Source organism: Staurois parvus, unplaced genomic scaffold (assembly GCF_062004578.1).
Source record: "Staurois parvus isolate SC_StPar_1 unplaced genomic scaffold, SC_StPar_1.0 ptg001805l, whole genome shotgun sequence".
NCBI lineage: Eukaryota > Metazoa > Chordata > Amphibia > Anura > Ranidae > Staurois > Staurois parvus.
The window spans coordinates 2,771,746-2,788,145 of NW_028319601.1; the positions used below are offsets into that span (position 1 = coordinate 2,771,746).

Genomic DNA, 16,400 nt, shown 5'->3' on the forward strand with positions numbered 1-16,400 from the left:
GTTTGGGGCAGTGTTATGAATGGCTTTGTATGTCAGAGTTAGTAATTTTGAATTTAGTGCTTTGGGCAATCGGGAGCCAGTGAAGGGATTGGCAGAGGGGGGCGGCAGAAGTGGAGGGGTTGGTGAGGTGGATGAGTCTAGTCGCTGAGTTCAGGATAGACTGGAGCGGGGATAGCCTGTGTTGGGGTAGGCCGGTGAGAAGGGAGTTGCAGTAGTCTAGGGGTGAGATGATAATAAGGGAGTGTATGAGTTGTTTAGTTGTGTCTGGGGTGAGGAACATACGTATCTTGGAGATGTTGCGGAGGTGGAGCCTGCATGAATTTGATAGTGATTGGATATGAGGTTGGAAGGAAAGGTTTGAGTCCATGGTGACACCTAGGACTTTGGCTTGCGGGGTGGGATTGATTGTGGCGTTGTTAGTTGTGATGGAGAGGATGGGGGGGGGGGGGGGGGCGCGGGTTGGGGGGAAAACTAGGAGCTTTGTTTTGGAGAGGTTTAACTTGAGGAAATGGAGCGACATCCAGTCTGATATGTCGTTTAGGAGGTGGGTGATGCGGGCGGAGACTGAGGGGGTGAGGTGAGGGGTGGAGAGGTAAATTTGTGTGTCATCGGCATAGAGGTGATAGTTGAAGCCGTGGGAGTGTATCAGTTTGCCAAGGGAGGAGGTGTAGCTGGGGAAGAGAAGGGGTCTGAGGACAGAGCCGAGGGGGAGGTGGCAGCGTTATATGTGATGTTGAAGGAGCGTTGGGATAGGTAAGAGGAGAACCAGGAGAGAGCAGAGTCCCTGATGCCAAGGGAGTGTATTTTATTGAGGAGGGGGTGGTCGACTGTGTCGAAGGCCACGGAGAGGTCGAGGAGTAGGAGGACAGAGTAGTGGCCATTAGCTTTGGCAGTTAGCAGGTCGTTAGTGATTTTGAGGAGGGCGGTTTCGGTGGAGTGTAGGGGATGGAAGCCAGACTGTAGTGGATCAAGGAGGTTGTTGTCAGTGAGGTGGGCGCTTAGGCGATTGTGGACTAAGCACTCGAGCTTGGAAGTTAGTGGCAGCAGGGAGATGGGTCTAAGGTTGTTCAGGTCAGTGGGGTCCAGGGAGGGTTTTTTGAGTATGGGGGTGATGTGCGTGTGCTTTAGGGGGGGAGGGGAATGCGCCAGTAGAGAGGGAGAGATTGAAGATGTTGGCGAGGGAGCGAATGATGGAGGAGGGGGGTGACCGGAGGAGTTGTGAGGGGATAGGTTCCAGGGGGCAAGTGGTGAGGCGGGCTTCTGAGTAGACCTTAATGACCTCCTCAGTGGTAGTAGGGTTGAAGGAGCGGAGTGTTGGGGAGGTTATAGTGTGCGAGACGTTAGGTGTGGTGGGAGGCAGTGCGGTTGCGAGGTCAGAGGAGGGGAGAGTTGAGGGGGTGATGGAGGGAGGGAGGGAGGCTCGGTGGAGAGGTAGATTGTGAATTGACAATGTCCTTACGGATTGCGTCAATCTTGTTTTGGAAATGATTGGCAATCTCATGGGCGGTGAGTGAGGTGCTGAGTGGGGGTGGGGGGGGGGGGGTGGGGAGAGAGCAGGGAGTTGAAAGTGGAGAAGAGCCGGCGAGGACAGGTGGAGAGGGTGTTAATGAGGGTTACGAAGTAGGCTTGCTTGGCGGCGTGGAGGGAGGAGGTGTAGGTGAGGAAGGCGGATTTGTAGAGGGAGAACGCTCGAGGGGATCTGGTTTTGCACCATAATCGCTCCAGCACGTGACTGCGTCGTTTGAGACATTTAGTATGGTCATTCTGCCAGGGTTGAAGTGGTCGGGGTCTGATGTTACATTTGGTTAGGGGTGCCAGGGAGTCTAGGGCAGCTGACAGTGAGTCGTTATACGCAGTAGTGGCCAGGTCAGGGCATGACAGTGGAAGGATACTGTCGTACAGACGGTCTGCTGCTGAGTGGAGAGGGGCCGGGTTCAGGTTGCGGAGGTTACGGCTGGTGATGTTTTGACACTTTGGGGGGGGGGGGAGTTGGAGGATGGGGAGACGGAGAACGTGAGGAGGTGGTGGTCAGAGAGAGGGAAGGGGGTGTTAGTGAAGTTGTGGAGGTTACAGAGGTGGGAGAAAACGAGGTCCAGGGTGTTCCTGTCGGAGTGAGTGGAGGACTGTGTGCACTGTGTGAGCACGAAAGAGGAGGTTAGGAGGAGTTGGGAAGTAGCTGGGTTGTTGTCCGAGGGAAACACAGAGAAATCACAGCGCAGCGCGCTCAGAATGGGAGGACGTCATATGACGTCCTCCCAGAACGAGAGAACCGCCTTGCGTCCGTCATATTACTATATGGCTGGCGGGAGGTGGTTAAAGTGGCTATAAAGCCTTAAGGATTTTTTTTTTTTTTTTATCTTAATGCATTCTCTGCAGCAAGGTATAAAACCTTCTGTGCTGCAGGATTCCCCCTTTATACTTACCTGAGTCCAATTTTCTATCCAGCAGCGCTCACTGCTGTCTCCCTGCTGTCAATCAAATCTTATCACAAGGGAGCTGGGAAAGAGGGGGGGTGCACAAGGCAAAGTCCCACTGTCAATGAAACATGGGCAGGGGAGTCTTGGGAGCGAGCCCCCATGAGTATCCCCCTTGGAAAGCAGCTTGCTAGGGGAAATACTCAGAAGGGGGCTGGAGCCAGGAGCGCCAGTGGAGGACTCCAAAAGAGGATCGGGGCTCCTCTGTGCAAAACCTGAACGGGTAAGTATAACATGTTTAACATCACTTTAACCTCCCTGGCGGTCTGATTATTTCAGATTTTTTGTGCTAAAAGCGGTACCATTATTTTGCATGGAAATATGTAGTTTTTTTATTGTAGACATGTAATTTATGAATAACTCACTGAAATCTGTCCGAACAAGAGTCTAGTAAACATTCCGGATATGATAACACTTCAAACACGAAATCATAAATTATAATTTAATAAATAATCATAAAAAAATAATATAATAATAATAAATTTAATTCAATAATATCAAACCAAAAACACTGAAATTTGAAATATAGCGCCAAGTTCGCACATCGCTGAGCAAAGTCGCAAAATCGTTTTCAGTGTCTGATGACCAATTTCCCACGAATCATTATTACTCAATTCTGCAAGTGGTTCTGATTTACTATCGCTGTTCTCTAGCTGGTCTAAAACCACTTTTGACCTAAAGGGACGCTTTTTAGACACCTTGGACATTTCTCAGTTTCCAGGCAATAAGAACAGTAAAAATGCAGGCAGGGCACAGGACAAAGCACTCGGGACAAAATGTATGTGAAATGCTTTGATACAGTAATATTTTACTATGTGATTTTAGTATATTTAGTGAATGTCACTTTTGGTTATTTTCAAATTTCCCGCCGTTCCGTCCCCCGTACATCCCGACGCTCGCAGGGGACGGAACCCTGATGACAGATGCTGGCATCGGCCGGAGTACATTACAGGGGACACTGCAGGAGGGACATCGCGGGAGTGCAGGAGAAGGTAAGTAAAGAGCAGATGCCGGAGCAGAGCTGCATGGTAAGTCCGAGTGTAGCTCGGGGGTTACCACTTTTGGTACTGAAACTTTACCCCGAGCTACACTCGGGAATACCGTCAGGGAGGCTACGTGGTTGTAAAGGCTCCAGGTTTTTTTCAATGCATGAAGGTAAAAAACTTTGTGTGCAGCAGCAAACGCCCCCCCCCCCCCCCAAATGTGCCTTGGCTCTCCAGATCTCTCCCTGGCTCCCTTGGCTGTCGTTACTGTTAATCATAGCGAGTGAGTCAATGAGGAGAGAGTATGTGGTGAGGTCGAACAGCGCTCTGTGTGTAAATGGACACACACACAATAGTGGCTTGGAAGTGAGCCTGCTTGGGTGCCCCCATAGCAAGCTACTTGCCATGGAAGCACACTAGGCAGGAGGAAGGGGCCAGGAGCGCTGGCAGGGCACCCCACAAAAGTAGGATTGGGGCTGCTTTGTGCAAAACCACTGCACAAAGCAGGTAAGTATGACATGTTTGTTACTTTTATACAAAAAATATCTGCCTTTTTTAATATCACTTTAAGTTATTCTTCCTGTAGTGAGCTGGCAAAGCTACTGCACTGAAATCATAAGCAGTGTTGTCAACCCTGCATAAGTTTTCTCCTGGTCTCCAGAACACTTTCCCTTTATGTTATGGGCATAATATGACATGGACATTTGTTCTGTAGCCGGAGAACTCTGACAGGGCTGATGGAAATCTGCATGTATTGGACAGATGTGAGAGAGATTTATTTATTAATTATTAATAATAATTATAATAATCTTTTAAATATATTACTATGTATGAGTAAAAATGTATAAACATCGCCTGTGTAATGTTGGCAACTAATTTTCAACAAATGGTTAAATCTCTCATTAGCAAATACTTAATTTGCAGCACACAGAAATCAGCTTACTGCTAATGGCTAATTCACACAAGCGGACCGATGGGATCCACCTGTCCATCTTTCCTGGGGACCCAATTGGTCCATCGATAGACTTTTCTGTACTGCTGGCATCCGATCCTGTACGTCAAAAACCGATGGATAGGGATCTGTTCACCATCCATGCAGCGGATTGAATCGGATGACAGTCAGGTGGAAATGGGCAGGCGGTCTGTTTCCATCTGACCGTCCCATTGAGATCAGCGGGCAGTGTTTGTGTCTGCTCTGCCGCAGCAGATAGAGTCCTGTCATCTGCCTGCTTAGCGGGAATCAGCGGAAAGATCCTCCGCTGAGCAGGTGGATCATGTTGACTGATCCGCCCCATCTGAAAGGGGCCAAAGAGGTGATTGCCTACAATTAAGGATAGTTAAGGATAAGTTCATTGTGACAGACCCAACCAGGACAGGGGCTGTTGGATGGGACCACAGGCTAGCCCAGGGGTGGGCAAACTTTTTGAGTTGAGGGCCGCAATGGGTTCATATATTGGACCCGGGGGCCGGACCAAGAGTAGATGAATGATGTGTATGTGTCATCCATAGTAAGTATAGTAATATTCCCCCATAGTAAGCATAGTAATTCATCCCCCATATAGTAATTCATCCCCCATATAGTAATTCATCCCCCATATTAAGTCCCCAAGTCCCCCCTGTGTCAATTTACTTACCTTTGCTCCGCGCGTTCCTCTCGCCGTGTTCCCGCGCCGTTCCGGTCTTCAGGGCGGACTGTGAGAGGAGCCTAGCTCCCCTCACGTTCGTCACGCTGCCCCGCCTACACACATCCTGACAGCTATCCTGACAGTATCACGCTCCGCGGGCCGGATTAAAAGGTCCACCGGGCCGTAGTTTGCCCATTGCTGGGCTAGCCTCTTGCTTACTGACCATGGGCCCTGGCTTCTCAGGGGGCTCTATTCTTTGGGAGGTGTGTGTCTGGGAGGGGGAACCTTTGGAGTAGTTTTACTTCGGATTCAAGTCCATGTCTCCCAGAAACGCACAGACTATGAGAACTGGCAGACCAGGATACAGATCTGTGCCCAAACAACCATTTTCTGCTTCCATCCCCCTCCTAGATTTAGACTTTAAGCAGATGGTAATATAATCAGCTCAAAGCATCCTGATGCTTAGGTCTCTTGCTGTAATCTGTTTATTAAGGGGTTATGTGTTTATGGTGTCTCTTCCCATTGTTAATTGAGTCACCTATTGTTTCTGTCTGTTGGCTAGTTTTCCTGGAGGTTCCTACACGATGTGATTAGTCTGGTGCCAGCTTTTACCTTATGTAATCCGTGTAGTATTGTTCATGTGGGGGCTGCCACTATTTTTGAAGTGTATAAAGAACTGTTTTTCTGTTCAATAAACAGTTCCAGTTGCACCTAAGCTAGTGTTATCTAGTTTTTGGGTGCAATGCCCAGCTATAATACCTTGGTCCTGTGTCCAAGTGGGCAAGAAAGCAGTTCTCGGACGGAAGCACCCAGGAGGGGTGCCAGGTGGTCTGTCACATTCACCTTTCAACAAGAACTAATAATTGCAATTTTTTTTGTTTTTCAGGTAAAAAAAATTTGCATTTATTCATTTTAGTTGTAGGAGCCTGTAAACCATTGCACCAGCAATCAGTAGATTGCAGATGCCATGTAGGTCTCCTGCAATCTTCTTGCACATACTTCATATGGGAAAGCCGATACTTACCAACAAGAAAAGTCAATGAACTACCACAGCGCAGTGATAGTTCATTAACCTCCCTGGCGGTATTCCCGAGTGTAGCTCAGGGTTAATTATCAGTGCCAAAAGCTTTAACCCCAAGCTACACTCGGGATTACCCTGCAGCATTGCTCAGGGATTCCCAGTTTCAATTACCTTGTCCTGCGCTCCCGCGATGTGTCCCCTGCAGCGTCCCGGGCCATCTCCTCTAGCCGATGCAGGCATCCGTTTTCCGGGTTCCAGTCCCTGCGAGCATCGGGACATACAGGGGCTGGAACCGGTGGGAAATGTAAACATTTTAAAAAGTGACATTCACAAAATACACTAAAATCACATAGTATAACATTACTGTTTCAAAGCATTTCACATACATTTTGTCCTGTGCCCTCTCTGTATTTTTACTGTTCTTTCTGCCTTGAAACTGAGAAAAGTCCATGGCGTCCAAAAAGCGTCCCTTTTTGTCAAAAGCGGTTTTAGACCAGCTAGAGAACAGCGATAGTAAATTAGAACCACTTGCAGAATTGAGTGATAATGATTCGTGGGAAATTCGTCATCAGACACAGAAAACGATTTTGCGACTAAGCTCAGTACTGTGCGAACCTGGCGCTATATTTCAATTTTCAGTGTTTTTGGTTTGATTATATTATTGAATTAAATTTTATTATTTTTTATGATTATTATATTATAATTTATGATTTCGTGTTTCAAATTTTATCATACCCGGGATGTTTACTAAACTGTTGCTCGGACAGATTTCAGTGAGTTATTCCTAAGAATTACAGGCCTACAATAAAAAAAAAAACTACGTATTTCCATGCGAAAAAAGTACCACTTTGAGCACAGAAATATTGACATAATCATACCGCTAGGGAGGTTAAGGAACTGGAAGCTGACAGCCGCTAAGGGACTTGCAGTTTCTCATTCTCAGAACACTCTGAATGACTGACGTGGCCAGGTGGTTTTTTTTTTTTTCTTAATTTTGACAGCTAGCAGGGGGAGAAGATCTCCTGCTAGCTGTCAAAACTGGGGAGCAGGGGGCGGTCATTTCATAACATGTTACACCCTAATATAAGTGTAACATGTTATGAAAAGTGAACTTATCCTTTTCAATATATAACAGACTGTTTTAATTGTCTTTTGTAGATGCAGCCTATGCATAAAGTATATTACAGATGTAACTATTTGCATTATCTTCAATTTGTTTTTTTGTTTTTTTAATTTCTGTCAGGTAAGAATCTTTACACCAATGAATATGTGGCTATTAAACTGGTGAGTATCTATCAACCATGTTGGGTTTCTTACAGGATTACCGTTTTGTCTATGGCTTCCTGACCTCAACTTTTGCTGGCTTCCTTTTTCCTGCTGTGTGTATAAACTAGCTCGTTTCCGGGTTCAAGATGTCAGAGTTCTTGGGTTCCTTGAAAATCGGGAAATGAGTATGGAGTTACATTTTGTGTATTTTGCCTTTTTGATTTTATTTTATACTTATTTTTTATATATGTACAGAATATAGTGCTAGGTTCCAAAAATGCAACAGTGCATAGAGGGATTGATGGCTTTCACAGTCCTGATGACAAGAGGAAAATCCGCATCCTGCTATTACTGATGCCTGGCAGCTCGCAAATAAAACCTTGAAAAACAGATATTAGCCCACCATTGTAAATGGCACAAAGTGTCACCTGCATATTTGCAGTTTATATAAATACCATCATGTGTTGAGGGCAACTTTGAAACAAATTATTCTGTTCTATGCTAGTTTCACTTACTTTGAGCATGACACTTTAGAGTGCCAGGGGTCAGAATCACCTGATTTCTCTTGACGTGATCTCTGTAATGATAGCACACAGAGTCATTTTTTTTTTAGATCTACTTCTGCCTTGTGTGCCTCTGTACTGTTCGCAGTTATCATGATAGTGCTAGCAGGTTTGTTTCTAGGCTAGCCATATGCATATATAATTTTTTTTCAGCTTGTCGGCTAGCCAATACAGAATGGATGGACAAATCTTCCACTGTAGCAATCTTCTGTAGCGGCCGCTGTAGCAGTCAGCTGTCAAAATACCAGAGCAGTGGCTGCATGTAGTTGGAGAAGCTGATGCTCGCACAACAGTTTTCCAATCGCTTCTTCGATTTTTTTTCAGTTGAAGGATGTCTGGTGGCAGGGAATTACGGGGCCACCCACTGAATGTTGCCTAATTCAATAGTAACTGGATGACATTCATACAGTGTAAGGCAAGCTTTAGTAACAGCTAGATGTTAGAGGATTAGCTTATCATTCAGCGAATCATAACTAAATGACTCCAAACTCCTTTCAGCCTGCTCTCTTACCAGTGACCATATACAAAGGTTGTCTGGTATACCAATAAAGAGGGTGTACAGAAAACTGGTCTTATCACTTTTCCAAAATACCTTTTTTTTACCTTCCATAATAAAACAAAAAATATAACAGTACCATGTTTGCTACCGTCTAGTAAATACTAGATCTCTTTGGATGAAGTGGAAAATTCTTATTGATTGTTTAGGATAGTTGACAACTTCCTTCATTTTGTTTTACTCTAGTTTGTGCCCTCTGTCTTTTGTTTTACTCTAGTTTGTGCCCTCTGTCTTTAAGCACTGCACAGGTGTGATTTCTTTGTTGAAAAAAAGTTATTAAAAAAAGAAAGGGGTACTGTATTTTTCGCTCCATAAGACGCACCTGACCATAAGACGCACCTAGGTTTTAGAGGAGAAAAACCAAGAAAAAAAATATTCTGAACCAATGGACTGCAGACACAGGACAGGGGATGACCAGAGACTGCGGACACAGGACAGGGGATGACCAGAGACTGCAGACACAGTACAGGGGATGACCAGAGACTGCGGACACAGTACAGGGGATGACCAGAGACTGCGGACACAGCAGAGGGGATGACCAGAGACTGTGGACACAGCACAGGGGATGACCAGAGACTGCGGACCTTTAGGGAGGGAGGGGGAGCGGGTACCTGAATTTGACAGGTACCCGCTCCCACTTCCGCAGAGTTGTCCTCCCTTTAGTTTGGGCACCCGGCTGTGACAGCCGGGTGCCCACTGCACATGCGCTAGTAGTGCTGCGCTTTGAGAATGGCCCGGCATCTTCTGGGACCCATGACAGGTCCCAGAAGACGCCGGGCCATTCGCAAAGCGCAGCGCTTTATGCGCAGTGGGCACCCGGCTGTCACAACCAGGTTCCCACACTAATGCTGCCGGCGCGGGAAGACTTCACAGCGCTGGACCGAGGAACAGGTAAGGTCCTGCTGCAGAGAAGAGCTGAGTGGCCGGTCCGGTATTCTGACATGGTGTCGGCGGCGGAAATACCGGACCGGCCGCTCCATATTCTCTCCATAAGACGCACTGGCATTTTCCCCTCCTTTTTTGGGGGGAAAAAAGTGCGTCTTATGGAGCAAAAAATACGGTAATAAAAAAATAAACCATAAAATCTGTATTTAATGAATACTTAAAATAAAGGTTGTAAGTTGTCTAATAAATTTTTTTTCAGGAACCAATCAAATCTCGTGCACCCCAACTTCATCTGGAATATCGATTTTACAAGCAACTTGGAAGTACAGGTATAAGATTAAATTTGCATATTTCCACATGTAGGTGAAGATGCACTAGAAGATTATAGCAGTTTACGATTCTGATGTCTTATTATTACTACATTGTGTTATTACAGCGGATGGCCTTCCTCAGGTCTTCTACTTTGGCCCATGTGGAAAGTACAATGCCATGGTACTCGAGCTCCTAGGTCCAAGTTTAGAGGACTTGTTTGACCTTTGTGATCGGACATTCACTTTAAAGACTGTGCTAATGATAGCCATTCAACTGGTGAGAATTTTTTTTTTTATCTTTTTCTTTTATAAAAAGGTTTTATTAACAATTTATTAAAAATCTAAGATGTGTGTTTTTTTTTTTTTTTTTTTTTTTTTTTTTATTCAGGCTAAATTATGTTGATCTCTGAATATTTTATTTTTTTTCTTAACAAAATTGTGATCTTCCCTTCACTTACATAAGGTACAGTTGGCACCATCTGTCATAGTACTTTTTCCATAAGTCTCCATGCACACTGGCATTTTTTTTTTAAGCTCCTAGAAGCTATTATCAGCATATATTTTTTTTTCTGCTCCTAGAAGATAAATAGTGTTATCCTATGTATCCATGCACTCTACTTATGCTAATAGCATTTTTTGAGCTTCTGTGTCTAGGAGCAGAAAAAAACAGCCTCCTAGCAGCTTTTTTTTTTTTTTTTTTTCTAGCTTTTTGTTTTTTTACCTCTATATGTACTGTAAAAACGCTAACACTCTTAAACGCTACTAAAACAAGCTATTACCATCGTTTTTTTATCCAGCATTTTTTGAGCTTAAAAAAACGCTAGTGTGCATGGAGCCTAAAAAATTCATATGTATGTCCTAAAAGAGCAAAACCTTGTTGATGAATGTTTTATATATTGTGGTAATATTGGGCATACATCAGTGAGGTTTTTATGTATGTAGTAGGATGAGGCTTGCATCACCCAGACAGTCAACATTATCAATGTAGGAGAGTTATGTTCATTCCATTTGCATTCTAAAAACAATGGATTTTCAGGTTTATTTTCTTTGGTCTATGTGTGAGTCACAAGTTGACTTTCAGGTTCACTCTTTGGTTTAAATGTGGTCACAATCACATGAAAGTTGTATGCTACCTTTAACACTGAAGGGTTTCACTGACTAATAGGAATCCCTTTTGACAGAATATTTTCATATCTCTAGATAACAAGGATGGAATATGTTCACTCCAAGAACCTCATTTACAGAGATGTAAAACCAGAGAACTTTCTAATTGGTCGTCAAGGGAATAAGAAGGAGCATATTATCCACATCATTGACTTTGGACTGGCCAAGGAGTACATAGACCCAGAAACCAAAAAGCACATACCTTATCGGGAACACAAGAGCCTGACTGGAACAGCCAGATACATGTCCATAAACACTCACCTGGGAAAAGGTTTGTTCCTTTTTTCTTTTACATGAGTTCTTTCTTTTATTTCTTTCTTCTCTCTCCTTCTTTCTTTTTCTCTTTCCCTCCCCTCCCATGATGTAAATCTAGTGCTGGACGGAAGTCTGTCATTAATCCTTTGTGTTCTCATTTGACAAGTAAGATCCTGTGGGATTTTTCTTCCGAAAATTGTTTTATTTATTTTTTTAATTGAATGTGTTTATACCTATTTTCTTGCTGATACTCTGTGCATTGCTGTTTAAATTTGCCTTTAATAACTATAAAAAAAGTTACTAAAATATTGCTGCAAACGACTTCATGGTTAGACTGGAGCTGCAAGTAATGGCATGCTTTTCTTTTCTGTTTTTTATGTCTGTTTTTGTGAAATAATTTACTTTTGTTTATAGCTGTAAGTGCAGAAATCTCAGGGAAACATTTTAGATTGTGTAATAAAAGAAACTGTGTGGCTTCTGTTTGACTATTTTTTTCTCTGAAAATGATAGTTGCCTGGCTGTTAAGCTTAGCTTCTTGTTGTTCACCTTTTTTGTGAAATAAATACTCTGCAGTCAAGAAGAAGCCCCACCAGTTCTTTAGCTTGTCCGCAGTGACATGAGAGAGAAGACACTGTACATATTTATTTATTTCAGGTACTTATATAGCGCCGTCAATTCACACAGTGCGTTACAAAAATAGTTTTGTGATTCTGGGGGTGAGTGCCCAATGGCTGGCTCTTCCAGGCAAAAGGACAGTAATGGAGCTAAGCAGAATATTGGGACACTTTCCTTTGTTTAGTAATGCACGGTTATAGTACGGGGGGCAATTATTACATCAGTGCGCAACTCAGACGCGCTCACTGCACAAGGGGTGCTCTGCTGCTGCCTGGCTACAGTACTACCCACAAATAGACAAAAATTTGTAAGGAGGAGCAGAGATGATGCCATTGAGGAAAAAATTGACTTTAACCCCTAGACACCGAGCGCACGCATATTTGCATGCCATTAGAAAATACATATGTGAGAGTGTGCACTCCCAGCACATATGTCCGTGACTCACGAAAAGGTCCCGATCTCCCCTTGCGATCGGGACTTTTTCCGATCATGTGACTGCCATGACAGCAAATCACAGCGGTCACATGACCCTAAAACCCCACCTACCTCCCGGCTTCTGAAACTCTTAAAGGACCTGGAGGCGCCGGCGCAAAGGGGTTAAGGAAATAATTGTGACATAATTTTACAGTGCATCCAGAAAGTATTCACAGTGCTTAACTTTTGCCACATTTTGTTATGTTACAGCCTTATTCCAAAATGGATTAAATTCATTTCTTTTCCTCAACATTCTACAAATAATACCCCATAATGACAACATGAAAGAAGTTTGTTTTGAAATCTTTGCAATTTATTAAAAATAAAACGAAAAAAAAACAAAACACATGGTCATAAGTAATTCACAGCCTTTGCCATGACACTCAAAATTGAGCTCTGCTGCATCCTGTTCCCACTGATCATCCTTGAGATGTTTCCACAACTTGATTGGAGTCCACCTGTGGGAAATTCAGTTGATTGGACATGATTAGGAAAAGCATAAACCTATCTATATAAGGTCCCACAGTTAACAGTGCATGTCAGAGCACAAACCAAGCCATGAAGTCCAAGGAATTGTCCGTAGACCTCCGAGACGGGATTGTATCAAGGCACAGATCTGGAGAAGGGTACAGAAAAATTTCTGCAACATTGAAGGACCCAATGAGCACAGTGGCCTTCATCATCCGTAAATGGAAGAAGTTTGGAACCACCAGGAATCTTACTAGAGCGGGCCACCCAGCCAAAATGAGCGAAGGAGGTAGAAGGGCCTTAGCCTGGGAGGTAACCAAGCACCCGATGGTCACTCTGAAAGAGCTCCAGTGTTTCTCTGTGGAAAGAGGAGAACCTTCCAGAAGAACAGCCATCTCTGCTGCACTCCACCAATTAGACCTGTATGGTAGAGTGGCCAGCTGGAACCCACTCCTCAGTAAAAGGCAAATGGCAGCCCGTCTGGAGTTTGCCAAAAGGTACCTGAGGGGACTCTTGGACCATGCAAAACAAATCTTTCTGGTCTGATGAAACAAAGATTGAACTCTTTGGCCTGAATGCCAAGCGTCATGTCTGGAGGAAACCAGGCACCTCTCTCCACCTGTCCAATACCATCCCGACAGTGAAGCATGGTGATGGCAGCATCCTGCTGGGGAGATGTTTTTCAGTGGCAGTAACTGAGAGACTAGACAAGATCGAAGGAAAGATGAATGCAGCAATGTACAGAGACAGCCTTGATGAAAACCTGTTCCAGAGCGCTCTGGACCTTAGACTGGGGTGATGGTTCATCTTTCAACAGGACTACGACCCTAAGCGCACAGCCGACATAACAAAGGAGTGGCTACGGGCCAACTCTGTGAATGTTCTGAAGTGGCCCAGCAAGAGCCCAGACTTGAACCCGATTTGAACGTCTCTGGAGAGATCTGAAAATGGCTGTGCACCGACGCTCCCCATCCAACCTGATGGAGCTTGAGAGAAATTGCCCAAAAATAGGTGTGCCAAGCTTGTAGCATCATACTGAAAAGGACTTGAGGCTGTAATTGGTGCTAAAGGTGCTTCAACAAAGTATTGAGCAAAGGCTGTGAATACTTACGTGTGGGTTTTTTTTTTTTTAATAATTTCAAAACTAACTGCTTTTATGTTGTAATTATGGGGTATTGTTTGTAGAATGTTGAAGAAAAAAATGTATTTAATCCATTTTGGAAGAAGGCTGGAACATAAAATGTGGCAAACGTTAAGCGCTGTGAATAATTTCTGGATGCACTGAATAGAGCACTTTTGTATTTGTAAAGCCTACACAATTAAAATAATTGAAAACTGAATATTCTGTTTCCTGCATATGCCCAGTCTTAGGAGTCATGACCAGCAATGTATAATAGGTATCTGCAGGAAACTGTAAATGTACCTGTTTTCTGCCAGAGTTCTTTGGATTCCTTGAAACCTGGGTGATTAAACACAAATAATGACTTTGGCATAGAAAGTCAAACTGTGGCTAACTTCTCTTGAATCTTACACATCATTATTTTGTCAGGGAGACAGTCTGCCACTTTGAAGGATTAGTACAATGATGTGAGAATATGAATGGGGGTGTGTGGCAACATACAGTAGATTATACAAAAGAAATATATGCAACCCTGCAATCAAGTAGTAATTACAAGAATAATAATGGTTAACACTGCCATATGCTGTAAGTAAGTAAAGCACCCAAACATGGATACTAGAAACTCCATACTTGTGGTGTTATGCAATAAATTAAAGTAATACTAAAGCTACAAAGTTTTTTTTTTTTTTTTTTTTTTTTTTACTTTTTTAATGCGTTTCTTGCATTAAGGTAAATCTCTTATATTTCTCTGTGTGAAGGCGATCAAGCGTTGTGCACGGCTCCCTCTCTTCTCCCCTATCATTCCCTTCACACAAGGACTCGAGCCATTGGCCCTGCTGCTGTCAATCAAATGCATTGAGCAGGAAAGGGAGGGCGCTAAGTTCCGCTGTGTCTGTCTACGGCTCCATAGACACACAGCTCAGCAGCGAATGGACACCAATAAGATGAGGAGCCAAGATTGCTGTTAGGTGGCCTGAGAAGAGAAGGATTGGGGCTGCTCTGTGCAATTAACAAGAAAAAGATTTAACTTTAAATATACTTATCTGTACCACAAATTGTGTCCAAATCTTACAGCAGTCAAACCTTTCTGTACCATTTTATGTAGAACGTCTATACAGTAACTGGTATCATTAGAACTCCATGAAATACTTCCTAACAAATCTCAAAAACCTTCTGCTTTGTAATAATCTGCACTATTGAACATGACTGCCCCCTTATTTTTAATAAGATTTTAAGCAAACACATTAAGGGGTTTTTCACTATGTGTAGCAACTGGGGCTTTTCTGCACTTGATAAATGCAAGTCACCGCCAAAGCACCTAGAAACAATTGTTTTCTTTATGCCCCATTCACAGCACAATGCTGGTGTGAAATGTTAGGTGTGGAAAACTGCAGACATGGTGCGTTTTTTCCGCAGCACATCGAATGGCACTGGAGGTCACCAAAGTACAACACTCTGCAGTGTGGAGCCTTGAAGTAGAGTACACAAAGGTTGCATTCCATTAAAGTTTAAATGTAAAATGATGCAATGCACCAAAACAGTGCATCATACCCCACCTACCCCCCACTTCTTGCCAAAACAAAGCAAACCCTGCCCCGTACACTTAAAGCAGAACTGAAGTTTCACTGTCACAAACCGTGAGCAGGCAGGCACAGTTTTTTTGCAGAAGAGACGAGCAGTGTCTCTATGCAATAAAATACACCTACCTGTCTACTGGTTGTCTTCCCCAGCATGTAACCGGAGTTGCACATGGAAAGCTTGGCTACATCATGTGTGTTGGAGTGACGTCATCCCGCACCGGCCAATATAAACTGTCACTGACCAGCACCCAAGCTATATTTATAGTGCATCTAGTATTAACAAGCACTAAACAAAGTGTGTCTGGTAGGTTAATTTAGGAAGTGATGATAGACGATTTGAAACATTTTAATACGTGCTAGAAACCCTTTTTTTTGTTTACCTATCACAAATTTGTGGAACCGTTCCCTACCTCTAGACTAGATCAGTAAAAATATGAACTGAGCAAGGGAAGAACAAAGATGGTTTACTGCCTAGTTACTGTCAGATGTTTTTATGCAAAAAGTGCATGTATAGGCATATAGGGAAATCCTTCACCAGACTTGATGGTTAGTGATGTGACTTTGCAGCACCTTGAGCTGGAGTTTAAATCTTAAGGATGTTCTATTCATGGAATTTGTGTTTTTGTTTTTTGATGGCTTTTATTCATTCACTCTGCTCATTCAATGTTGTTAATGGTGTCTCTGTTTTACACTTTTAACACATGCACATTAGAATGTAAATTTCTTCAGGGTGGGCTCTCTGTAGTTTGTGGCGTATATTGGCTCATATGAGAACAAATAGTACTTTGCACATCAGTACAGGCAGCAGCTCTGAAAACGAAAGGGGTTTGTCGCAGATTCTGCTGTCTGTGTTGGTAAATGCTCCCTCTAGTGGATATCTTCCACAAATCAAAACTAAAATGTTAAGGCTGTCCGAACAAAACTAAGAAGTCGTCTTCTTCTTCTTCTTCTTCTTTTTTTTTTTTTTCCTTCTTCTTTGAGAACATGGCTTTGCTTTTGTTGCACAGCTAGCTCAGTGCCAGTTCACATATATGCGGATT

The 16,400-nt window shown here is 43.5% G+C and overlaps 1 protein-coding gene across 6 annotated transcripts in view; it reads left to right on the forward strand.

The window, feature by feature from the left end:
* CSNK1G1 (casein kinase 1 gamma 1) overlaps positions 1–16,400 on the forward strand; it is a 141,066-nt gene that overhangs the window by 70,219 nt on the left and 54,447 nt on the right. For all 6 annotated transcript variants that reach the window (XM_089663955.1, XM_089663957.1, XM_089663958.1 and 3 more), the window contains exons 3-6: positions 7,347–7,387; positions 9,633–9,702; positions 9,810–9,961; positions 10,885–11,119. In XM_089663955.1, coding sequence (XP_089520081.1) covers positions 7,347–7,387; positions 9,633–9,702; positions 9,810–9,961; positions 10,885–11,119 — 498 coding nt within the window. The remainder of the gene's footprint in view (positions 1–7,346; positions 7,388–9,632; positions 9,703–9,809; positions 9,962–10,884; positions 11,120–16,400) is intronic.